The sequence below is a fragment of the Aulonocara stuartgranti genome, assembly GCF_965226115.1.
Source record: "Aulonocara stuartgranti genome assembly, chromosome: 22".
In the NCBI taxonomy this organism is placed as follows: domain Eukaryota; kingdom Metazoa; phylum Chordata; class Actinopteri; order Cichliformes; family Cichlidae; genus Aulonocara; species Aulonocara stuartgranti.
This window is the reverse complement of record NC_138957.1, coordinates 10,026,838-10,052,942: the sequence shown is the minus strand read 5'-3', so window position 1 is coordinate 10,052,942 and position 26,105 is coordinate 10,026,838. Positions and strand designations below refer to the sequence as shown.

At 41.1% G+C, this 26,105-nt stretch overlaps 1 protein-coding gene and 2 long non-coding RNA genes across 3 annotated transcripts in view; 1 reads left to right on the top strand and 2 right to left on the bottom strand.

Annotated features, from left to right (window-relative positions):
• LOC309698721 (uncharacterized protein) overlaps window positions 1-26,105 on the top strand; it is an 89,974-nt gene that overhangs the window by 41,985 nt on the left and 21,884 nt on the right. Inside the window, exons 13-22 of the mRNA XM_082521375.1 lie at window positions 1,791-1,902; window positions 3,987-4,050; window positions 4,600-4,803; window positions 4,923-5,068; window positions 18,058-18,176; window positions 18,814-18,935; window positions 19,042-19,139; window positions 19,974-20,110; window positions 21,783-21,907; window positions 22,105-22,250. Of these exons, the coding sequence (XP_082377501.1) occupies window positions 1,791-1,902; window positions 3,987-4,050; window positions 4,600-4,803; window positions 4,923-5,068; window positions 18,058-18,176; window positions 18,814-18,935; window positions 19,042-19,139; window positions 19,974-20,110; window positions 21,783-21,907; window positions 22,105-22,250 (1,273 nt within the window). The remainder of the gene's footprint in view (window positions 1-1,790; window positions 1,903-3,986; window positions 4,051-4,599; window positions 4,804-4,922; window positions 5,069-18,057; window positions 18,177-18,813; window positions 18,936-19,041; window positions 19,140-19,973; window positions 20,111-21,782; window positions 21,908-22,104; window positions 22,251-26,105) is intronic.
• Window positions 7,219-16,151, bottom strand: LOC309698728. The gene is made up of 2 exons (XR_014274162.1): window positions 15,508-16,151; window positions 7,219-9,553 (listed from the first exon to the last, which is right to left on the bottom strand). It is a non-coding gene; the product is annotated as an uncharacterized lncRNA (long non-coding RNA).
• Window positions 22,635-23,599, bottom strand: LOC309698732. Its single transcript, XR_014274166.1, has 2 exons — window positions 23,484-23,599; window positions 22,635-22,892 (listed from the first exon to the last, which is right to left on the bottom strand). It is a non-coding gene; the product is annotated as an uncharacterized lncRNA (long non-coding RNA).

Genomic DNA, 26,105 nt, shown 5'->3' with positions numbered 1-26,105 from the left:
CCACCCCACCCACCCACCCACCCGACCTTACACACACACAACACAGACATTACATGGGGATACAAGTCGGAGATCGGTAGCGTTACAGAAAAACACTGAAATATACACTACAGTGGGAAAGTACAAGAGGAAAAAAGAGACCTCTACTCATGCTGTGCTTCCATGGTAGGACAGCATAAGAACAGGAAACAAAAAAACTCCTCTGCACAAAAAGCACATAAATGTCCACAGCACAACTTTGTGAAAGTCATGACAAGCCACAGGATTGGGTGGGGGGTGAGGAGTAATCCGAAGCGAACACAGCAGCCGCCCTGCACAGCGCTACCATTCCAGCGCGGCACACAGACCCGCCATGTTCCCTGGCAGGAAACAAGCATCGAAGGCGTTTGGAAAGGGAGGGGGATGAGTGTGTGCATATCAGTGTAAGTGTATGTGTGTGCATGTCCATAATTCAGCTGAGACAGTGTCCTTCGCCCTGCCAGGCTTGGTAAACAGTCTTCCAGCCAACCCAGGTGGCCTTGCATGGAATGGGAAGGAACAGACTCAACAGTCGTTATCAGGGTGTTGTTGTTCAGCTCCAGCCTTAAGACCGCAGCTGGCGCCAAAGGGGTATCCACATAAGTGATGGTGGTTTTTACTTTAGTGCGAACAACTCATATGAATTTCAAAGCTGTTCTAACAGTCCAACACTGGTCTCTCAATCTCCCGTTGGAGAGCCGCGAGCTTCGCCATACTTGCGTTCTGTGATGTTGTCATTTCTTGTGCTCAAGAAGTGCTCGAGGATAAGTAGAGCCGTCGACAACAATGGACTCCCAAACATCGTTTTCAACACACACACACCCCGCGGTCTTTCGCTACTCAGGTTAAACATGTTATATAAGTCTCTTACATAATTTCGAAATGTTAATGTTTGGATTATTTCAGTGTTTTATTTGTTCGTGGGTAAATCAGTTTGGCTGAGATATATTTCAATTCAGGAGGAAACATTTTCACCGGGAACAAAAACAGCATGATGAGATTCTGAAGGCTGCTTCAAAATGATCAGATTATAATTTAAATATTTGTTCAGTTCTCTTCCAAACCCCAGCAGCTGTCTATTGTAATTTCTGTGTCCACTAAAATAAAAATAAAAGCGTTCCTAATCTCACCTGTTTGTTTTTATTCAGGCATACATATACATTATTTTAATTAACAGAGATTTCGCTACTGAGGTTAAACATGATATATATGTCACTTAGATCACTTCTACATGTTAATGTTTGGTTTATTTCAGTGTTTTATTTGTTCCTGAGTAAATCGGTTTGGCTGTGATTAAAGTTAAGCTCCATAACATATTAATCACAGTTAAATTAGGAGGGGATGGCAGTAAAAACTCCGGACCTGTGACATCATCACGTAGGCTGGTGTTCCAAATGTAGAAATTGCCGAGAACACGAGTAGGGACTCGCATACTTGAGAATTGAGAAAGGGCCAAAAACACATCACACCCTCTCCAGATCCCGAGAACCATGACAGTTACACCTCGTTTGGAAATGAAATTTAAAGGAAATACAAGAGTGTTTGTCTTTGAAACTGAAGAGCTGAAGAACTGTATACCTTATTGGGTGTATAAAACCCATCCCTTTTACCTATTTTATTAACAAAAACCTTAATAAACAAAATTAAAACCCTAGGGAATTCATTCACATAAATACATAGATTGAAAATTTGAATACAATTACCCTATTGCAGATGAATTTCTTTTCTTCTGTGTGAAACAACAACTTTTTTTTTTTTTTTATCATTTGCAGACAATCTTGGTGTTTATCTTAATAAAAATAAGGCAACTCCAGAAAATATTGATGTCCTTGACTTTCTGGTTGGCAAAAGCAAACAAGTTGATGTGAATATATTGGCAGCTTTGTGAGTACAGATTTTTCATTCATGTATTTTATTTCTTAACATATATTTTAATGCAAAATATTATTTTGTGTTGCTGTCACAGCTTTTATAATCTTATTATCATATTTCTTTAAGTAGTCTTCAGGAATAGTTCTCCAGACTTCTTAAAGGACATTCAAAAAATTCTTTTTGGGACGTTAGCTACCTTTTGTTCCATTCTCAGCATGCTGTGCAAGCTATACAGTATTCAACTGATAACTCGTTAGGGATCATCTTGTTGGTGCGAAAATAATATTTTTTGTCAAACTGTGTTATGTTTGGCGTTTTTTTTTTTTGTAAATTCAACTAAACACTTGGGAACGAATTATATCCCTTTTTTTTAAACATAGTATTCATATCAAAGCTCCTTAAAGATACAATTTGAACTTGGCTTTTTGATATGTAGACTAAGATATGTACACTCAACAAAAATATAAATGCAACACCTTTGTTACTGCTCCCATTCCCCATGGGATGGACGTAGAGACCTAAAATTCATTCCAGATACACAATATAACCATCCCTCCCAAACAGTGGTCACAAATCAGTCCAAATGTGTGGTAGTGGGCACATCTGCTATATTGAGATAATCCATCCCACCTCACAGGTGTGCCACATCAGGATGCTGATCTGACATCATGAGTAGTGCACAGGTGTACCTCAGACTGCCCACAACAAAAGGCCACCCTGGAATGTGCAGTTTTTTGCGCTATTGGGGGTCTGGGGACCCAGAACCGGTCAGTATCTGGTGTGACCACCATTTGCCTCATACAGTGCAACACATCGTCGCATGGAGTCTATCAGATTGTCAATTGTGGCCTGTGGAATGTTGGTCCACTCCACTTCAATGGCTGTGCGAGGTTGTTGGATATTCGTGGGAACTGGTACACGCTGTCGTATACGCCGGTCAAGCACATCCCGAACATGCTCAATGGGTGACATGTCCGGTGAGTATGCTGGCCATGCAAGAACTGGGACATTCTCAGCTGCCATCTGCCCTGAACAATGTGAACCATGATTCATCCGTGAAGCGCACACCTCTCCAACGTGCCAGACGCCATCGAATGTGAGCATTTGCCCACACAAGTCTGTTACGGCGACGAGCTGGAGTCAGGTCAAGACCCCGATGAGGACGATGGGCATGCAGTTGAGCGTCCCTGAGACGGTTTCTGACAGTTTGTGCAGAAATTGTTTGGTTGTGCAAACCAATTGTTCCAGCAGCTGTCTGGGTGGCTGGTCTCAGACGATCTTGGAGGTGAACCTGCTGGATGTGGAGGTCCTGGGCTGGTGTGGTTACACGAGGTCTGCGGTTGTGAGGCCGGTTGGATGTGCTGCCATATTCTCTGAAACGCCTGTGGAGACAGCTTATGGTTGGGGAAATGAACATTCAATGCACGGGCAACAGATCTGGTTGACATTCCTGCTGTCAGCATGCCAATTGCACGCTCCCTCATTGCTTGTGGCATCTGTGGCATTTTGCTGTGAGACAAAACTGCACATTCCAGGGTGGCCTTTTGTTGTGGGCAGTCTGAGGTACACCTGTGCACTATTCATGATGTCAGATCAGCATCCTGATGTGGCACACCTGTGAGGTGGGATGGATTATCTCAATATAGCAGATGTGCCCACTACCACACATTTGGACTGATTTGTGACCACTGTTTGGGAGGGATGGTTATATTGTGTATCTGGAATGAATTTTAGGTCTCTACGTCCATCCCATGGGGAATGGGAGCAGTAACAAAGGTGTTGCGTTTATATTTTTGTTGAGTGTAGATAACACTGGTTAATTGCTTGAGTTAGGTACCTTTTTTTATACTTGAATGAGTCATAGGTCGGCCTTAAGTGGCTAAGCAAACAAAAATGGCCATGTACATGGACTGGATTTAAATGAGAGGGAAAGTAGCCAATACCCAAAGAAAAACTTTCCAAAAAACTAGAAAGCTATTGCTCAAGACCACTTATTACAATAACTTTTGGCTCATTGGTAGCAAAATTTTAAGAAATAAGGAGCAAATCAAGACTTTTCCATAGTAAAAATTTCATATTTCCCAAATTTCCTGTAGAACTGGTGACCATAGGAGTGACCAATCTTTTGTCACAACAAGATCCCCAAAGGAGGCGGTACTGGTAATTTCAATCCTTTACTACTTCATTTGTTTGAAAATTGAATAGAATAGAATGCCTTTTTTGTCACTTTCCAGATGTATTTTGATAGAACTAATTTATGCAGGTGATAAATTAGAATACTATGAACAAAAAAGAAAATAGCAATGTAAGAAATGTTTTACAAAACTTTTAGTGAGACATGAAGTTCTCAAGCTTCTCGTTTTGGAGATTCAAAGCATTATCTTGTAAAGAAGATAATACTGAATAAAATGGGTAATTGGACAGAGCTAATGCTATAATCTATTTTGCAGTGATCTATTTTACACAAAGAGCTGTAAAGACTGCATGTTCCAGGACAGGGTTTAAATAAAGGTCAGAAAAGGAAGGAAGGTCTTAAGATATAAAAGAAAGAAACAAATGGGGAAAAAAATAATAAAACTGGAGACAGAACAGTTTGTGATACATTATATTACATATTGCTCACTTTAGAATTTGTGATTCATATGTATGTACAAATATGAGTGATTAAATAAAAGATTAAGCTAAATCATTGCTATATTTTATTATTAGGTACTGATTGATACAAGTTCATCAATGTCTGAGAAATGCTATGGAACTGTGGAAATAGAGAAAATCCATGCTGTCAAGGAGCTTTTTGATAATTTTGCATCCAGGACTATGGCTTATGATTTTCATCATGTCATTGGCCTCGTCACATTTGACTCTACAGTGAAAACTGTTCACACATTTACAGAAACACTGGAAAAGTTTAAGGTAAATAAATATTTACTGTGATAATGTTATGTTCAGCCCCGTAATCTACATTTTCGGGTTAATGTATATTTTTTCTTTCTACGTGACATGAAAAAACACCCAAATATGTCCTTTTTTAGGAACATGTGCGCACTCTTAATGCATCTGGACAGACATTGCTGTATGAGGCGCTGCAACATGGAATGAATGAGCTGAATAAAGTAAAGATAAAGTTCCCAGAATGCAGACTTCGCATTCTGTGTCTCACCGATGGAAACGATGTTGGGTAAATTTCCTTTACTATGCAAGTTAACTATAATGCAATAGTTTATGGTTGCTGGTTAATTGAAATAATGAGTAATTTGTTCTGTGATTTTAAGCATTTACTTTCATGCCTTCGTCCATAAGCAAAACAACATAAAGCCCCTTAAGCTATTTGGCTTATAAAGGATTATAAATCAGGTTAGTGTTGAGAAATCAGTTTTACCCCGGTTCTTTTATTCGTCGAAACTTCCAGAGATGGCACCGGAACTCAGTAGTCATTTCACAAAACCTTTATTCATCTTTATTTAAGCATGCACTTCTAGAAGGGAAGACGAGGCCGGTGTCCCTCACCAAAATCTTCACCCCTTTGTCTGTGAAACACAGTTTTATAGACGGGACCCCATCATAAAAACCCCTATGGTGTGCTGCAAACTCTGTCTGTGTCTATGTGCACGAGCACATGAATGCCTACATGTGCGCGTTCCCTCGTGTCTATATGAGTGCTCGTGTGTGACTGTGTACGCATACCTGTGTGTATGTGTGAGTGCACATGAGTGAGTGTGCGTGTGGATGTGTGTGCGTGACAGTTAAAACACTGTGGGTGTAGGTAACTCCCTAGAGGTCATAAAACCCATCTGGGGAATTTCCACTCAGCATTAACTCTTCTCTGTTTTACTTTCACAGCTCAAGTGGGGGAGGGGTCTCCTACAATCTACTCCTAAGTTCACGACACAGTCAGCCTTTATTATATTGAGGGCAGTATCAGTGTCTCTACAACAGTTCTACATTCTATGATAACACATTTTCTAAACTCTAAATCAGCTAAACATTCTACATTAGGGACATGAAAGTAAATGAATGATATACTACTTAATTAATGTTATATCATTTCTTTTGATGATAACTACATTTAATCATAATGCCATTTGTCCATGTGTATTACTCTAAGTAAAATCTGTTAACAGTAACATCTGTGGATTTAGCCATTTAACATTTACACGTTAAATAAATTTTCACATCAAGCATAACTTAACATTGTATATAGATAAAATATCTGATTTAAAAAATAAAGAAATTATATGTAAGCTTAAAATTAACACTTTGTCAGATGCCACAGAGGAGCCCTTACCTTTAACCCTTTCACACATAGTGGTCAATATAGTGGACAGCTATTCAAAGGCTGTTTTCTTGTATTTGTGCCAGTGTTTATAGTATACTTGCACATAAACCACTACATTGACACTGATGTGTCACTCCATACCCTACCACCCACTGGTCGTTTAATGTTACTATATATGTATGATGTGTTTCATTGTAATTATTGTTATCTATCCCTGTCATGCACGAGCCTCAATCATAATATTTTTAAGTATTTTTATTCATCTTTTCATGCCTAAAGATGAATAAAAATACATAGAATAAATACATAGAATAAAAATAGAAAAACAAATCCTGATTGAGGTTGTCATAATTCATGCATGAAAGGGTTAACTTAACTGATATCAGGTATATAACATGATTAGCTAGAGAGAGGCAGAGTCTCTCAGAAGTAAAGATGGCCAGGCCAGGTCTGGGTGGTAATCTGAAAAGGTGGACCTGGAAAGCTGACAGAAAACAATGAAAAGAAACTTTGCTGAATCCATTTTTAATGAATTGACATGTTAGCTTTCGGGGCTGCTGCACAATGAACAGCAGTACCAGCAACAAGTAGCAACCAGGCCTCACAGTACAGGAGGCCGCTGCTGCTAGCACCAGTTGCGGAGAAGTGTGGAGGAGGAAGATTAAAATAACATGGTAAGAAAATACATACAGGGACATAATTAGGAAGGGAGAGATTCAAGGATTCAGGTCAAATGAATGGCTACTTTGACCATGAGTCATTGCTAATTGCTAAAGTTTAGCTTTTAATTATTGTCATGCCCTGCAGTGCAACTAAGAACTAAGTATATATCAATAATAGACTTGTAGTCAAGACCACCTAAACCGAGACCAAGACAATACCAAGACCAGAGGGTATCGAGACCAAGACAAGACCAAGTCGAGACGAGACCGAGACAAAAAAGTCTTTAAACTGCAGCCAGATTCTGCTTTGTTTTTGGGTGTCAGGCATTGTAAAAGATATTCTATTATCAAAGTACTCAGATGCAATGAAATATCACTCAGACACTTAGAGCAGTTTTAAACGTGCACGGGTGAGAGACTCAGGGAGAGACTCACACACCTCCTTGGTGCAGTCTGGCTTTATTTATACACATCATGAAGCATACAAAAAAGGAAATATCATCCTTATCTTGTCAAGAAAACAGGTGTGGTTTATCAAAAAACTTCGTGTTCTCTACAAGGTTGTTTCTTACTCGTGGGTGGCGGTTTCCTGCTAGTGTGAAGGCAAACAGTGACAATGTGAAGGCAAAGACTGATAATGTGAAGGCAAGCAGTTTCCGTTATAAAGTAGGGAGCCAGCAATTAAAATATGCAGCTGGTTGAGTACAGAACAGAAATATAAACACTCTTAGCTGATTATTATATGAATAACAAAATCTTAGAAAGCAAAAATACTCTGACATTCCCTCCTGTTGTTTAGATTTCTCACATGACAGTACTGTTATTTTTGTCAGTTCATAACCTCTTGTCTAAACATTTTCGGTTTGAACGTCATAAAACAGTCCTGTGTTCAATTAGACTAAACATTACTGTATGGATCATCTTTCAAAATTTCTTCCATTTGAGACGTCATCACATAAGCATTGATAGAAGTTGTCACCATGTTTGATACCATTTTCTTCAGACAGGGTACTACACATGTTGTGAAAACACATAACAGTAAAAGCAAAAATGCTATTCCAACAAGTCCTTTAATCAGAAGGGACTTCCATGAACCACCTAGTAACCATGTCAACCAGTCATCAGTGCTTGTGATATAGTCTTGTTGTTCAGCATCTTTAATCTTTCTCAAGGTGTTCAAAGCGTCGGTCATGTTTTATGAGTGTATGTTGTCTGGGATGTATGTACAACATGTAGTGTCAAACAATACACACAAACCTCCTTTTTCAGCTAGAATCATGTCTAGTGCGACTCTGTGTTGCATCACTACAATGCGTATTGCGTCGATTTCTTCATTTTGCGCTTTGTTGATTTTCATTGAAGCATTTAGGAACAGTCCAAATCAATAGTCAAGTGTCTCGATCCTCAGCATGTTTTTCCCAACTCCTACCCAAGGGAACAAGGAGTGGAGGACTTTCTGACCATCAGTCCATAGTTTGAAGTTCTTGGGCACATCTGATCCATAGATTGAGTCATGTGGCATTACTTCAGTGACTTCAGCAACTTCACGTTTTGCTCTTGACGTGTGTGTCTCTGCTGTGATCTTGAAGGTGTGGTCTGAAATTAGTACTGGTGCACACAGACCGGTGGAGTTCGGTGGGAGCATGAAGTAGGTTTTAGGCCCGCAGGCCCAAGCGGCTCCCTGGACCCAGAAAGTTCCATTTTTGAAGGTGTGTATTCCTTTGGATTGGGTCAGGTCAAGTGTCTGTGTGCAGTTGCGGTTTCGTCCAAGTTTCCTGTTTCCATCGGAGAAGTTGAAACACATTGGGTGCTGTATGTCCGGCGGCAAAACTATGGCGAATGATTTGTTTTTTGTGTTGTTGGCTTTGACGTTTACCCAATGTTTTTCGTTGCAGGTGTAGTTCCAGTTCGTCAGATTGTAGGCACAAGGGGTTGTCTGTTCAATTAGGATACGTCGTTGTGAAAGTGGTTTCGTGACACGTTTGACGTCTGTGTCACTACACCATGGAATTAGGTCTTCTTTCTTTGTGCTTTGACCTTTTAGGGTCAGTCCTGTTGCCATCAAATCTCTGCGTGTGCAATTGCCAGTTGTTGCTTTGTTGAACACACACATCGCTTCGTCAAGTTCAGGTGCCTTTCCATATATTGTTGCGTGTACGGCTGTTGTTGGCATATGTGAACATACATAGCATTCCGTGCTGTTGTCGGTGCGTGTTCTATCATACACATATCTATACCACGCGTTGTTCATCCATGGGTGGTTATGGTCTTGGTTCAGGTCACGCAGATGCGAATTATCATGTGTCCATCTTTTTTGCAGGTGGTGTTGTTTATTTCCTCTCATCTGGGTGAGTGTTAGTAGGCTCACTAGGAGCGCAATGCTGGCCACTAGGAGGACAAGTGTCTTCATGATGACCAGGCACACCTAGACTTCTGGTGAGTAGACTATTGGCGAGAAGTAAAAAAGGGCGGGATATACCCAATCAGCCCTTCCCTTCACCAATAGATCACCTAGAAGCCAGGGGAGCCGGCGTCTAAGCGTCTGGATTGTCGCTCACTTTTTTACAGTGGCTTTGGTGGATCCAAGATGGTCTTTCTGCTATTTTGCAGGCGGTGGGTGTGGTAAGTAGGACTTGGTATGGGCCCTCCCACCTTGGTGAACTCCAATTCTTTCTCTGGAGTACTTTGATCAGGATCCAATCACCTGGTTGTAACCTGCAAGACACTGGAGAGAAATCACTCGGCAGTTGGTTGTTTAACACAATCTCTTTATTTTCAAACAGTTTAGTCATCCATTCTGCTAGGGTAGTTTCCCTTATTGATTTATTAATAGGTTCACTGGTAATTGGCAATGGAAACGCTCTCCCGTGGATGATTTCAAAAGGTGTAAGTTTCTGAGAACCTTGTGTTATTCTCATCCACATCTTTACTAGGCCTAGACATTCAGGCCATGGTCTTACTGTTTCTTCCATGCATTTTCTTAATCTCTGTTTTATTGTGCCGTTAGTTCTTTCCACTAATCCTGCGCTTTGTGGGTGATATGCACAGTGATGTTTGATGCTAAATCCTAGAGCTTCAGAGACTTTGCTGATGATGTCATTAACAAAATGTGTTCCATTGTCTGACCTTATCAGACTGGGAATGCCATATGTGGGGATGAAGTGATTGCATAAACACTTTGCCACTGATATTGCATCTGCTCTTTTTACTGGATAGATTTCTGGCCATTTTGAAAATACATCTATAATTACTAGAGCATATCTTGATGCTTGGCATTCGTTAAGTTCAATAAAATCCATGTGGATTGTATGGAAAGGGTGAGGTGGTGTGGGGAAATGACCTCTTTTTGGTCGGAGGTTCCCCTGTACATTATGTCTTTGGCAAATCATGCATGTTCTGATGAATTCCTTTGCTGAATTTTCAAAATTTTGAGTGTAGAAGTGTTTAGAGAGGACATTCATCATTCCACCCGTTGACAAATGCGTTAAGCCATGTGTCACTAATGCTGCTGTCTTGTGTAGAGATTTTGGCAGTATTGGTTTGCCATTACAGGTCATTAGGTCATTTTCTAGCTGTGCTCCACACCTTAACCATTTTTTCTGTTCTGTGATGGATGCAGCTTTCTGTTCATCTTTAAGTACATCAAGTGGTATTAACGTTAATGTTTCAGATATTAAAGTTTGTATATGTTGTTGTGCTGCCTTTTTTGCGGCTTGGTCTGCAAAGTTATTGCCTTTAGTAATTTCTGAGTTATCTTTTTGGTGTGCGGCACATTTGCACAATGCTAATTTTTTCGGCAGTGTTATCACTTCTAGCAGTTCTTTTAAAAGGTGTGCATGCTGTACTGGATTGCCAGTAGAAGTGACCATGCCTCTGTTCTGCCAAATCTTCGCGAAATGATGTACTGCTGCAAAGACATACTGACTGTCTGTGTGTATGTTTATGCTTTTTCCTTCATTCAGCTTACATGCTCTCACAACAGCTGTAAGTTCTGCACTTTGTGCAGAGTTAGAGGAAGTCAAAGGTCTTGCTTCCAGAACTGTGTCTACTGTGGTTACTGCATAACCGACGCAGTTGCGACCTAAGCTATTTTTAGAAGCTGATCCATCTACAAAAATGTCAGTGAAAGTTGGCTGTGGTGTGCTATATATATCGGCTCGTGGTTTTGTTTCTTCATCTAGCTTTTCCATACAGCAGTGTTTTTCACCATCTTCTGATGTGGGGAGAAGTGTGCTGGGATTTAGCTGACCACACTTCTCGATTGTAATGTGTGACTGTGATAACAAGATGCCTACGTATGAGAGCTGTCTTGCATGTGTGAGATAAGACAAGTTCGCCTGCAGTAAGATGGAGGTTACAGCGTGGGGAACTTTGACGATCAATGTGTGTCCTAAGACGATGTCAGCTGATTTCTTAACTGCCTCTGCTGCAGCTGCGCATGCCTGCACGCACGAGGGCAGTCCTGAGGCCACTGAATCTAGCTTACACGAATAAAATGCAAGAGGGCGTTGCTTTTCCCCAAAGGCTTGTGTTAGAACGGCCTTCATGTAGCCTGCACCTCCGTCTACATGCAAGTAAAAAGGTTTTTCATAGTCTGGCAATGCCAAAACTGTGCGCGTCTGCAGTGCAAGTTTTAGATCATTAAATGCTTTTTCTGCTTCTGGTGTCCATTCTATTTTATCTTTCAGTGCTAGATTTTTTCCATAAATTAAGTTTTGCAAAGGTTGCGCTAGCAGAGCATATTCAGGTATCCAGCATCTGCAAAAATTGCAGAGACCTAAATAACTCATCATTTGTTGTTTTGTGAGAGGCTTTGGAGCATTCTGTACTGCTAGTTTTCTGCTGTCTAACAGTGTTCTTCCCTCTCCTGTGAGTTTGTGGCCAAGGTATGTGACCTCTTGGCTCCACAGCTGTAACTTGTGCTGTGACACTTTATGGCCCTGCTGTGCTAAATGTTTCAACACAGTCATGGTGTTTTTTCTGCAGTTGTCTCGTGTATCTCCCGTGACGAGAATGTCATCAACGTACAGAAGAAATTGCCCTGTGGTAGGGAGCGTGCATAGTGACATAGATTTCTTTAATGCCTCTGCATACAGGGTGGGACTGTTCTGAAAACCCTGTGGCAGTCTTGTATAGGTATACTTTTCGTTATCAAAGGTGAAGCCAAACAGATTTTGTGAATCTGGGTGTAATGGCACCGAGAAGAACGCGTTTGACAGATCTATGACTGAGAACCATTGTTCTTTTTGCGTCACTTGATTTAAGATTGTGTGTGGATTTGCTACCACAGGTGGGATTTGTTCTGTTACTTCGTTTATTGCTCTGAGGTCATGCACTAGGCGATATTTTCCTGTGTTTGCTTTTTTCACTGGGAAGATTGGAGTGTTACAGGTTGCTTTAGTTGTTTTCACTAAAATGCCTGCTTTTTCCATATCTGCAATTACTGGCCTGATCCCTGCTTTTGCTTCTGCCGTCAAGGGATATTGTGTTTTGACTGGCCTGTAGGTTGTAGTAGTTTTTACTACAACAGGATCTGCTCCTTTAATTAATCCTACATCTGTCGATCCTGTGGACCATAGTGTTGTGGGCAATTCTTGTAGTTCTGGGTGTAATTCTAATGAGAGTATATGTCAGTTTTCACTATCTTCCTGCACATGCAAATCAGTGCTGTCAGTCATGTATGTGGCTGGGTGGGTAGTGATCACCAACCCTAATGTGTATCTCATGCATCCCGTTCTGCGACCTTGTAGCCATCCTTCATGCGTGTCCTCAGTCTTTTCATATCTGTCTCTTTCAACTTGGGTGAGAATGCGGCCTAAATCTTTCCACTCAGTACTGTCATTGTGTGCTACTGACACATGTGGATTTGGCATCCTATTTACTCGTTGTACTGCCTCAGGCTGCAGCACAGAGCACACTGCATTACCACTTTGGGTGACATATAGGTGCTGTAATGTCAGCATTTGTGGTCCTAGCTTGTGTACTTCTTGGTCATACACAGGATTAGGACCTGGACTCTGTTTGAACCTCAATGTGTTGTGATACTGAGTGTAGTCCTGTCGTGTTGAATGAGTTGGCAGATATCGATTTGCTATGTGTTGTAAAGGCTCTAGTGGGGGCAGGTCTAATGTCCAGTAGTAGTGAGGTTCTCCGAGTCCTTGACACACATTAATCTGATAATCTGCTGGACTTTGTTTTTCATTTAACATTAGCTTTGCATACATGCCCTCTGGTCCTGGCAATACTCCTATTTCCAGTTTCTCTAGCGCATCTCTCCCTAGAAGATTAACTGGGCAAGATGGGTCATATATGCATTGGTTTTTACAGCTGCGGCCGCTGTCTTCATGAGATAAGAGTAGAGGCTCAGTCAGTGATTTAGTACTGACATGTCCTGATGCTGACTTAACTATCAGAGTATCATTAGAGAATTTCACTTTTGGTGGTTTTTTAATCAGTACAGTTTTACATGCTCCAGTGTCGCAGAGCATCGTTATTGGCTGCCCATTTACGTATATAATTACAGTTGGTTTATGTTCAGAGCCCAAAAGCAATTGCTCTATGTTATACACGTCCGTGTTTTCATTGCTCTCTGCTTCTGTGCTTTTTCCTAGTCATTTGTTATTTCTTTCATCCTCTTCCTCAATGTCATCCTTTTTTCTATGTCTACACTCGCGAGCAAAGTGCCCCTCCTTTCCGCAATTGTAGCAGCTTGTGTTTTTCAGTCTTCTCTCTCCTTTTCGCCCTCCTCCTGCCTTTCCTTTTCCTTTGTAGGGGCCTGGTTTATGTCTTCTGTATTCTCCAGAGAATGCCACCAATCCTGTTGCTGGATCTACAGTAAAGACGCCTCCTTTTTCTTTTTGCTTCTGTATTTTAACTGCGTGTTCAGCATATTGCAGTGCATCTGGCAGACTTCCTGTATTTTGTGTGACCCAGTGTTTTTCTACGTGGGCCCTCACTTTTGGGAGGAGGCCGTTCAGAAATGCATTTTTTAGCTGTTGCTGAAATGGTGTTTGTGGCTCCTCCTGGTAATTTAAACCTGAATGTTGTCTGAAAACTGGGCGTAGGCGATCGAGGAAGTCAGAGGCAGTCTCAGCTTCCTTCTGCTTTATCTCGCCTATTTTGCCGTAATCTGCTCTTGGGGCTAGACGGACTCTAATCCTTTCATATAATCCTGCCAACTGAGCCCTTAGAGGCTCAGAGGTGGGGAGCAGGGCTATACCCTGGTCATCTGACCCCGTGAAGTCTCCCTTTACTGTTCCCATTTTTAGACCTAATAAGTCCTGAATTACCTGGAGCATTTCATGGCCATTCAAGTGCCAGTGTGTTCTAATTAACTCAACTGCCTCCCTCCATGGCTCAAAACCTTCATTTAACAGTGGAACGTCCTTTAAGACGTTAAATCTGTCAGTTTGGGACCATGCTCTGAAAACATATAGGAAAGGGTTGTTGTCTCTTTCATTATTATCGCCACCCGTTAGTTGGCCATATCTTGGGTTGGGCGTGGCTATCATTGGAAACAGACCTGACGGTCCTGGGGGGTCAATCTGTCCTCCCATATCCCTACCTGACGGGTCTTTCCCTATGTCTTCCTTATGGTGATTTGTTGTCATTAAATTTAATGCCTGTCTTGCTGAATCATATGGGCCTGGCGCGTCAGTGAAGGGGTTTTTTGATACTGGCTGATTAGACGGGCCGGGGGCAGGCACATATGGAGGAGGTGGTTTTGGGTGTTGTGGATCTTTTAGTTCACTACTTTGTTCATTTTTCTTTTTCTTTTTCTCTTCTCGCACCTTTGTGCGTTTATCATTTTCTGCCATCCAGGCTTTAAAATGTTGCCACTCTGTGAGACGTTTGGCTTTCTTTTTAAAGCTTTTTTCATTGTTTAGTTCCGCTTGGAGGGTCTCTTTTAAAGCAGTCACTGCAAAGGGAGTACATTTTCCCTCCCACGCAGGGCAGTTTAGTTTCTTTGGATTTCTCCATCTATTTGCGCTAATTAGTCCGGCGCCTGGACATTTTTTCTCTAGCCACTGCTCGTCAGCAGTGAGTTTTGTTGATTTATTACCCATTATTATTTTTTCCTCTTGTTATTATTATTTATTTATTTATAAATATATTTGCGTTTACACACACACATACACACCCGTGGTGCTTTCTCTGGCACGAGGAATGGGAGAGGCTATTGACACGGCCTTCTACTTTCAAGCTAGCCTTGAAAGCGGTGTCAATTTTATGTGATGAAACACAACCTTTTCCCGTTCCACCAGAACTCGAGCAACCAACGGTAAACAATTCGGTGGAGTAGTTCAGCCTCCTTAATGTGCTGTAAAATCAACTTACTCCACCAACAAAACAGTAAAACAACAGATTATACGCGTAATGAGTTTTTTATTCTGGGCAACACTGTGTCTTTCTACATTGCTCCAAGCCCTCTTTCAGGCGAGCTGCTTCGTAACCTCTGCGAGTCCTTTTTCAGACGAGAATGTTACTATCCTGTCGTATTTTGACATTAAACTTGCTCCAAGCCCTCTTTCAGGCGAGCTGTAACCTCTACCAGTCCTTTTTCAGACGAGAATGTTACTTAATTAATCTGTCATACATTGACGGGAAACTATTTAATGTACAGACCACAGGTTGCCTCAGTCGTTTTGCGCAAGATGTGAGTGAGTGCTAAATATTCACCTGAGTTATTGTGTGGTTGCTTTGGTTTCCTTCATCAACCCCTGAAGTCGTGGACCTCTTATAAGAACGCTGGCCAGAACCCGAAAGTCACGTCTCTGGACTTTATCCTCTGCCTGGAGAGGAGTCGACAGCGTGGGCTTCTCACGACATCAGGACTTGACGAAGGTCTCCTATTGGAGCATTGAAAAAAAATATCAATGTCCACTCCGGCTCGAAGGACCAATTAAATGTAAAAGATATTCTATTATCAAAGTACTCAGATGCAATGAAATATCACTCAGACACTTAGAGCAGTTTTAAACGTGCACGGGTGAGAGACTCAGGGAGAGACTCACACACCTCCTTGGTGCAGTCTGGCTTTATTTATACACATCATGAAGCATACAAAAAAGGAAATATCATCCTTATCTTGTCAAGAAAACAGGTGTGGTTTATCAAAAAACTTCGTGTTCTCTACAAGGTTGTTTCTTACTCGTGGGTGGCGGTTTCCTGCTAGTGTGAAGGCAAACAGTGACAATGTGAAGGCAAAGACTGATAATGTGAAGGCAAGCAGTTTCCGTTATAAAGTAGGGAGCCAGCAATTAAAATATGCAGCTGGTTGAGTACAGAACAGAAATATAAACACTCTTAGCTGATTATTATATGAATAACAAAATCTTAGAAAGCAAAAATACTCTGACAGGCATATTTATGTGTTTTTGCGATGCACTCGCACGGCCCTCCTCACAGCTATCTACTGTCTCACTCACTTACTGAGAGGACAGACGCACGCTCCACTTGACTGTCGCATCTCTCACCCTCTCTGTTTCTCACATAATGATATTATCCTATATCCTCGCATGTGATTGGCCACAATATGGAGGGATTGGAGCATAGTTGAGCCACTGTGTGAGAGCTGAGCAGCGAAAGGAAATTAAGTGAGGAGCCGGCTCTCGCTCAATGGGAGTCACTCAGAGGGAACTCTCCCTCTTTGTGCTGACAATCAAGCCAAACACCAACATCATCAAATATACAGTTGAAACCAGATATTTACATACTCTTCAGATAAAAACACAAACACTTTTAAATTGTAACATCAAATGAGACTAAATGTTTATTTTTTTTAGATTGATAAATATAAAAAACATATTTGTTAAATTTAAGATCCTTAGGGACTAAGTAAAGCGCTATACAAATGCAGGCCATTTACCATTTTCATTTCGCCATTTGTTGATTCACTCGAAGAGCAAGTAATGTCATATGGGTCAAGTGATCAGTTTGATATCAATCTTTTGTGATACACCGTCATATTTACATTATTTGTACAGTACGAAGGATTTTCTTTGGTACCTGGTCAAACTTAAGCTCTCCTCTGTCTGCCTGGCTGCACTTCTCCAACAGGCTACAGCTTCTCTCTCCTCGCTCACATGCGTACATGCTGTGTTCAGTCGCCTAGTGCCTGAGCTCGGATCATACCAAAATTAGGGGGAATTTACGACTGTGCGCTCTGTGCTTCGAACATTACGTGTAGTTTTTGTTTAATACAGTTGTCAGTCAGGCATCTAACTATGAAACAAATTAGACTCCAAAAGACCGCAGGCTCCGCCAGTGGTTGACTCCATATCTCCCGACCACTATGTCAATCTGAGACAGGAAGACCAAGACAGCGAGACCAAGACAAGACTGAGGGATCCTATCATGCAAAAAGGAAGCCATATTTCAAGATGATCCAGATGTGCTGTGTACCAAGACTCGTTTTAAATGGACTGTTTCAAAGTGGGAAACTTTTCTATGGTTAAATGAGTCCAAATTGAACATTCTTTCTGGTAATCATTAATGCCACATTGTCTGTGCTAAAGAGGAGAGAGATGTTCCAGCGTGTTATCAGCATTCAGTTCAAAAGGCAGAATCTTTGATGGTATGGGAGTGCATAAGTGCATGTAGTATGGGAAGCTTGCATGTTTTAGAAGGAACTATGAATGCTGAAAGGTATATAAAGGTTTAGAGCCACATAGAGCCCTTATGTATTTTAGCAGGATAATGCAAAACCACATAAGGCAGCTATTACAACAGCATGACATCGTCGGAGAAGAGTCTGGGTGCTGAATTTGCTTGCCTGCAGTCCAGTTTAATGATTTGGCACATTATTAAATGAAAAATACACCAAAAATGGTAGTGAACTCTTCAGCAACTGGAAACCTATATCAGGCAAGAATGGGACCAAATTCCAACACCAAAACTCTAAAAACTCACAACCTTGATGCCCAGACGTCTTCAAGTTCTTTTGAAAAGAAGAGATTCTACACCATGGTAAACATGCTCCAGTTCAAAATATTTTGAGACCTGTAGCAAGCATCAAATTACAAACAAGCTCATTTTGTGCCTAAAACTGTAGCATTTCATAGTTTAAATTATTTTAATGTTATTTATGTTCTGTTGTGAATAAAATATTTACTTGTGTGATTTGAAAGTCTTTTAGTTTTCATTTGTTCAGATTTAAAGTACGTCCCAACTTCTCTGAAATTCTGGTTGTGTAATTTTCTTTGTCTGCATATATCATTATTCATCCAGATCCTCAACCAAGCCAGATCAAGCTGCCATCAACCTAATAAAATCTAGCATCATCGTGGATTCGATTCTTCTTGGAAAAGTGGAGAACAATATTCTACATGGAATCAGCATCGCAACAGGTATATATTTTTCCTTGAAATATCATATTTATTTAATCTCAATAAAGATTCCTAATTAATCTCCAAAAGTTGATTCTGTTCATCTGGACGTAGCATTTTCAGTGGGAGAAACGTTTTGTCACTCATCCAAGTGACTTCTTCAGTCTGGTTTCAGTCATTATGCAAATGTACTGTTTATAAGGTTGAGGGAACCTGCAGTCAGCTGAGACTGAAGAAGTCACTTGGATGAGTGACGAAACGTTTCTCCCACTGAAAATGCTACTTCCAGATGAACAGAATCAACTTTTGGAAATTTATTTAGCTGGATGATTGAGAATGCATCAAAACATTCCTAAGCATTGCTGAGGAGTGGCAGAAATGCTAAGGATATTCACAATGGAGCCATTTTGATGATGTTGTATTTAATTTGTGAAATTATAAAACCAAATCCAAAATGTCAATTCTGTGTCTTTGAATATATCACCTTTATTAATAAGCACTGTTTTATAGAGAGTCAATTGTTTGCTTGATCACATTTGTGAAAAAGTTCATCTCATTAGAATGTAGTTTTGTTTACACCATATTTATACTACATAATAATGCTTGGACAGTTTGTTATTCGATTTTGGTGAGTTTTTTTGTTTGTTTGTTTTCCAAGGTGGCTGCTGCTTCAAACCAGAGACAAGCAAGGATGGCTTAAAACTTTTTGAAACTGAGACCGTTCTGTCTTTGGAGATAAGAAAATGCAAAACCAAAGCTGACCCAGATTCCATCACTGAAGTTTGTCCATTAATTATTCCCTGATGAGCTCTGCATTATTGTAAACCTCTTTAAAACAGAGACCTCTGAAGATGCAACAATTTGTTGCTATTTATTTATTTTTCAGAGTCTTTTGAAGAGTTACTTTCCTGTTCATGGGTACGATACACTTCCAGAGGCTGTCTTACCAAGCCAGATAAGCAGTAAAGTGACAGTGACACAGAAGTAAGTTACAGAATACGCTTTATCAGGAATAGCTGGAAAATACTTGTCAGTATTAAAATCTGTATAAAAATCTGAAAACTTTTATTGTTATTCCTGTAATTTCATGAAAGGAAAATATTAATAAAAGCAAATATTAGCATTTAATTTGGATGTTTACATCTTTTAACATACATTTAACACCATTAATTTTTTATATTTTGTATGTATAGTATAGTGCTATAAAGGGTACATAAATTATCTGTAATTAATAATTACAGATAACTATTGGGGAGGGCACACCCAGTGACAGTGTTCTATTGTGTGTTTTGCTATATGTATACTTTTACATCATTGCCATGCTGAAAAAAAAATTTATGCATTTTAGATGGTATTGCATGGTGCATTGCTTGGTGGTATTTTCTGTTATATATTAAAAGTGTTTGAAACATTTGATTGGCGACATACAGTGACACACTCTGATTGCATGGCAGGGCACAGTTTGTGATGGATTGCACAATCCAATTTCATTTATTTCTTTATTGCATATTTTTTTTTGCCATGATGACAGGTAAGGCTCTGCCTCCCCAGCTTCTCCTGACCACATGTCAGTGGTTGACAACAATATGAAACAAAAATTATCAAATTTGGATCACTCCAGAAAACCTGTTGCCACATAATACCACATTCTTTCCTCCCTTGCCTCTTTCCTTAAGAATTACTTCTTGATAGTCATCCTTTTTACATCCTGGAAAAAGAACAGTTTAAATACTGGGTGAAGCAATGCCAGACTGTAGCAGATGAAAAAAAAAGTACTTTTTCAGTATTGTTATGTCAGACTTTTTTTTCCGTTTCTAGTGTTCTTAAAAAGAAGATTCAGGAGGACAAAAATGGACGTTTCATGGAGAAAGACAAACGTATACTGGAGGAACTGAAGAGCTTGCATTGTGACCCACACCCCTACATTAAGATCTTTCCATCAGAAAGTGACTTCAGTAAGTGGAATTTTTAATTTCAGTTTCCATTTCTGTAATTTATTTGGAGTATTCTGATTCTGTTACTGATGATCAAGACTGTTCACATACCGAAACATATGTTCATTGTCATCATAACACATTCCAAAGTAGCATATTACTGTAATCAAATTACAGTTTTTAGTAATGCAGTAAAATAACACATTGTTGTACTAAATTTAGTAATCATCTTCCAGTTACAATTGTGTCAATACTTGCATTACAAAGGTTCATCAGTTATCTGCATGCTGGCCAGATAACGAAATCTAAAAATTAAACAACCATAGATCTTTCATCCTGTATGCTCGCACTACAGTCAGCTGATTTCAGCACAAGATAGCATGCTAGAATAAAGCTAGTGAAAAACTGAAATTTATGTTAAAGACGAGTGCATGCTAAACCCAGCTCAGCAGCAGAGCCTGAACTTCAATAGGTGTCAAAAGCAATTATGTGTCAAGTAAGGCTGTGTGCAGGCAGGAGTGGAATGGTGGACCCAAAGTGCAGATTCTTGGAGACGAAAAAGGTGAACTCAAAGACAGCTTTAATGCTGAACCGGACCTAAAACTAAACTGAAAAAATACCCCAAAAAACTAACCAGGCTAGCAAACAGAACACACAGTACAGAATGAAGGTAGATCACGACACAGACAAAGGATAACACAAGGCTTATACACAGAGGGCACAATCAGGGAATGGGAAACAGGAGGGAAACACAGCTTCGACAAATCAGGGCTAACAAGACAAGAGAAGCCAAACCGAATACATTAACATGAGACACGGACCTTCACAGTAAAACACGGAATGAACTCACAGACACACAAGCAGAAACAGTAACAGAAGGAACAGAGATGTGAGACCAGGGGAGTCACAGACACCGATTGGACACAGAACAGAGGGAGTATGGAAACCAAAAGTTAACAACTACAAAATCACACACCAAGAACAACTGGAGAAAATAGAAATGCAAAACAGAAACCAAAACCTTCACAGTAATAAACCAAGATGAGAACACATAAAGGTACAAAACTGAAAACACTGGGTCAACAACCCAGGTACTCTAAAATTATGAGCACTTAGGCTTTCAGCGTTGTAGCTTCCATTTCTACCTGGCGGTTCCATGGCGATCAAAGTCTCTTTTGCTGCTTTTTAACTTTGCTTTGTGTTGTTGTTGTTTTTTGTTCATGTGTAAACTAAAGGAAAATCATATGTGCATCTTGGTTAGGATAAGGATTTCTGTTGGGATTTTTCTTTTTTTAATAACGACTCCAACACTACATATTGACAATTTTCTCTTTCTAAAAAATATCAAGACCTTGTAGAAACTATAATCAAAAGTTGGGGTAAACAACATGAAAGCACTGATCCATTCTTATATCAATGGTTCAAGCTGCTTGGGGTGGTGCAGTGGTATGAGGAATAATGCTGTCATGTTAAAATGGACCAAGATCTGTGGAGAATGTTTCCAGCGCCTTTTTGAATGTATGCCATGAAGAATTAAGGAAGCTCTAAATGCAAAAGGGGGTCCAATCTAAATGTAATACAGTAATCATACATTTCTAATAGAATATATGATTTTACTTGAAAAAATACTAAATCAAAACTAAATCTGTTGGTACAGTAGTAAACTGCTATAACGTGTTTTTAAACTTTTCAGCTTTCTGGAAGATTCTCATGGAGGGCCCTTCTGAAACTCCTTATGAGAATGGCGTGTTTGAGCTGTTCTGTCAGTTTGGTCCTGACTACCCAGTGAAGCCTCCAACTGTTCGCTTTGTCACACGTGTATCCTGCTAAATAAATAGTAATAAATATAAAATAGTGTTTTAAAAAACTTTTTATAACTGCTTTCTTGCAAACATAAAGTTTTAACACTATCACTTTAGAATTTTACACACCTATTTTAAACGTACTTTACAAAGTATTATAACACATATTACAACATGTACAATTGTACTTTTATTTTCTTAACATGATTAAAGATATACCATTGCAACATTAACAATGTAGGGCGTATCTGCCACAACATTTTTGACCGGAACTACAATGCCCAAATCACCATGAGAGAAATCCTCGATGCCGTGTTTGGATTACTGATCAGCCCTGAGCCAGAAGATCCACTGGACAGGTAAGATGGCAACCCTTATACACCTGTTCTACAACTAGTGCAGCAGATGACTTAATACACAGCAAATCCAGCATGTCCAAATTAACACTGTCAGATTTGATTTCAACACTATTAAAGTGTCTATATGGGTCCACACCAGAGAGTGTTAATTTAACTCTTTTTGGAGAGTTGGTACGTTAACTCTGATTTAGTGTTAAACACCAAATCTGTCTGGAGTTGATAATTTAACACTTAGTGTTAAGAGTTTATATATTAACTCTCAAAGAGTATTTTAGTTTAACTACTTAAGAGTTATCTTCTAATTCATTCTAAAAAGCGGGAATTTTACTGTTCTGAACTTCTAGAAATTTCTTTTGGAAATAAACATTTACTAAAAAGATGCAATGGTTTTTGAAAAACATTTATTCTGAACTGTGCACCACAATTTCAAAACATTTTCTGAAAGATGTAACAGTATACATGTTCTCACTTTCATTAGAATTTTGTTTATCAAAAGGTCTGACATAGGTGAGCTGGTAAATGCAAATAACAGCATTCTCATCACTTATTTCTTCAATACAATATGCATGTCCTTCATTCATCCCTTTGTGGAACTTCAACGCACTTCTGCTCTCCCCCATATTCCATCTTCACAAGCATATCCTGTGCGGAGATTGAATAAAAATTAGTTGACACTAATTAATGGCACAAATAATCCAGTAAACAATTGCAGCACAGTAAAAAAAAAGGAATCCTCTTTGAGCCATTACTTGTGTAAAGTATTTTCCCAAAAGACAAGGACACAGGCAACAGGTAATACTGAACTAAATGTAAAACCTCAACCTTTTTCATTTTTACCTAAACCGTGTGCACAAAACTCTGGAGGGATCTAAATGCTAACGTAGAACCCAGTCAGGACGTCTGCTACTGCTGTTTGCTCATTTTTTTTTTTTTTTTTTTTATGGGCGATCGTTTTCAGGCTTCAAGTAGCACCATTATACCAACATTTCACATTCTAGACATTGTTTTAGGTGTATTTGACCAAAAGTTTGACTGAAAATTCACATGCAAGCTTTTTTCAAGGCTGTGGTATTTGCCCGCAAGCAATACCTTTCAGCTAGCTAAAACAGAATGTTATGCTATCACCGAGCAACATGGCTAATGCCTTTCACACAGCTTTGTCTCAACTCCAAAGAGCCACAGAAGTAAAAGCTCATAATAATAATTGAAACAATCTTTGAAAGAATGACTTACCAAGCATGGCAAACAACTCAAATATGTAGAGCAAAATGTTCTGAAACGGCTTCACTTCAGCTTCGATTGGAGCCGTGCTGGGGGCGGAGTCTGTGAATTTACTCTGTTGGTGTCATAGCCCCTGTAGGAGTTCAGAGTTAAGAGGTCAAGAATTATTGTTTCCATTGTAACACCTCCAGATTTGACAGAGAAACACTCATTTTTAACACTCGATTTTAACTACTATCATTTTACACCTCAGAGTTACATTAAAAGAATGTGACTCTGCTTAGAGTAAAATTAACTCTACTTTTGCAAGAAGACTATTAACACCAAAACATTTAACACTTTTGAATTTGCTGTGTATTATAAGATCTTTCACTGTTGGATAAAAATACTAAAATGTTTACTCTTTCATGATTATCATTTTGATGAAGGCCAATAACAATTTGAAAATTCAAGCAGCTGATTAAGCTTCATCTGACTATGTATGTGGACATACACTGGCCATAATTATAACATTAAATCAACTCAATGGAATGATCTCTATATTATAATTCCTGCCTGAGGGGTGGGGAAACATAATTCAAGCAAATAATTTCATTTCCTGGCGCAATTAAATTCCTCGCACGTAATTTTGCCGACATGATCTTGCCACCTCAAGTGCCACCCTAGTTTTGCATAGAACAGTGTTGTTTATTAGAATAAGATAGCATTAACACTTTGAGCATAGTTACAATTAACCCTTGTGCGCCCGCCTGTTCTCGGGACGTGGGTTGTGGTGACCCCCTCGGGGCGTGTGTGTTATTATGTTGATGATGATGATGATGATGATGATGATGATGATGGTGGTGGTGGTGATGATGGTGATAGGGTGGGGGGGTCTTGGTGACCCCCTCGGGGCATATATGTTATGACGATAATAGGGGGGGTCGTAGTGACCCCCTCGGGGCATATGTGTTATGGCGATGATAGGGGGGTCATAGTGACCCCCTCGAGGCATATGTGTTATGACGATGATAGGGTGGAGGGGTGGGGGCGGTGATTGGGGTCGCTAGGACCCCCGAGGGGCGTTTGTGTTATTACGACGTTGGTGGCGTCTGGGAAGCAGCGGTGCGTGAAGCGGCGCAGTTGGGACAGTACATGACGGCGTAGTTGGTGCACACGTGCACTCGTGGCACAGGATCTTCGTCTTGACGTCTTTGCTCCTGGAACACACACGGCACCTTCGCCTCTTGACCGGAGAGGAGGCGTGGCGTAGCGTTAGAGGCGGCGGCGGTACAAGTAGTACAAGCATCGGCATCATCAGCCTCAGTGGTAGTACCTCGGGCCGCGACTCGGCCTCCTCCTCCTCCTCCTCATGGGGCGCGCGAGCGCTTTGCACAGTCGCTCGAGGAAGAGCCTTCGCTTGTTGAGCTTGCCCGCCATCCAGTCGGGGTGAATTTCCCTCCAGAGCACGAACGCGTTGTAGGCCGCGACGTCGACCATGTTGTGGAAAAGGGCCATGGGCCACCTGCAGGTCTTTCTCCTGCAGCTGTACGTGCTCACGACCTTGTCCATGTTATTGACACCTTGGTGCGGTTGTAATGCAGCACCAAGGGCGGTTTTCCGCCGCCGCTGCTGCTGCTGTTGCTGTTGCTGATGCGGCAGGCGTCGACGGAGCCCACGGCCCTGCCGTGCAGCTCTCTGGGGATCTCAGGTCTGTTTGATCGCAGAGTGCCCAGCACGGTGTGACCTATTTTGCGATAGAGCCTGTCGGCGAGCTCGCGCGAGGTGAAAATGTTGTCGCACGTGACGTTGCGTCCCGGCGTCAATCCCTCAGTGAGGTCCACGACCATTCGAGTGGCCAGGTGCTTTTCAGGAGGGCCGCGCTTGTCGGGCTTGCCGGTGTAGATTTGCATCTTCCACGCATAGCTGGAACGCGCGTCGCACGCCACCCATATCTTGATCCCGTACCTGGCCGGTTTGCTGGGCATGTACTCTCTGAACGGACACCTTCCTGATGGCGAAGGAGAGAGAGGGAGAGAGAGAGAGATGTGGGAAAGCGGGGGAGATTGGGGTAGAAATGGAAGAAAAGACGTGAGTTTGACAGAGAACGCACGTGGAAGTCCATCCATCCATCCATCTTCATCCGCTTTATCCGGGGCCGGGTCGCGGGGGCAGCAGCCTAAGCAAAGAGGCCCAGACCTCCCTCTCCCCAGCCACCTCCTCCAGCTTATCCGGGGGAACACCAAGGCGTTCCCAGGCTAGCCGAGAGATATAATCTCTCCAGCATGTTGTGGGTCTGCCCCGGGGCCTCCTCCCGGTGGGACATGCCTGGAACACCTCACCCAGGAGGCGCCCAGGGGGCATCCTTGTCAGATGCCCGAACCACCTCAGCTGGCTCCTTTCGATGTGGAGCAGCAGCTGCTCTACTCTGAGCCCCTCCCGGATGGCCGAACTTCTCACCCTATCTCTAAGGGAGAGGCCAGCCACCCTTCGGAGGAAGCTCATTTCTGCCGCTTGTATCCGCGATCTCGTTCTTTCGGTCACTACCCACAGCTCGTGGCCATAGGTGAGGGTAGGGATGTAGATCGACCGGTAAATTGAGAGCTTCGCTTTTACACTCAGCTCCCTCTTCACCACGACGGACCGGTGCAGCGT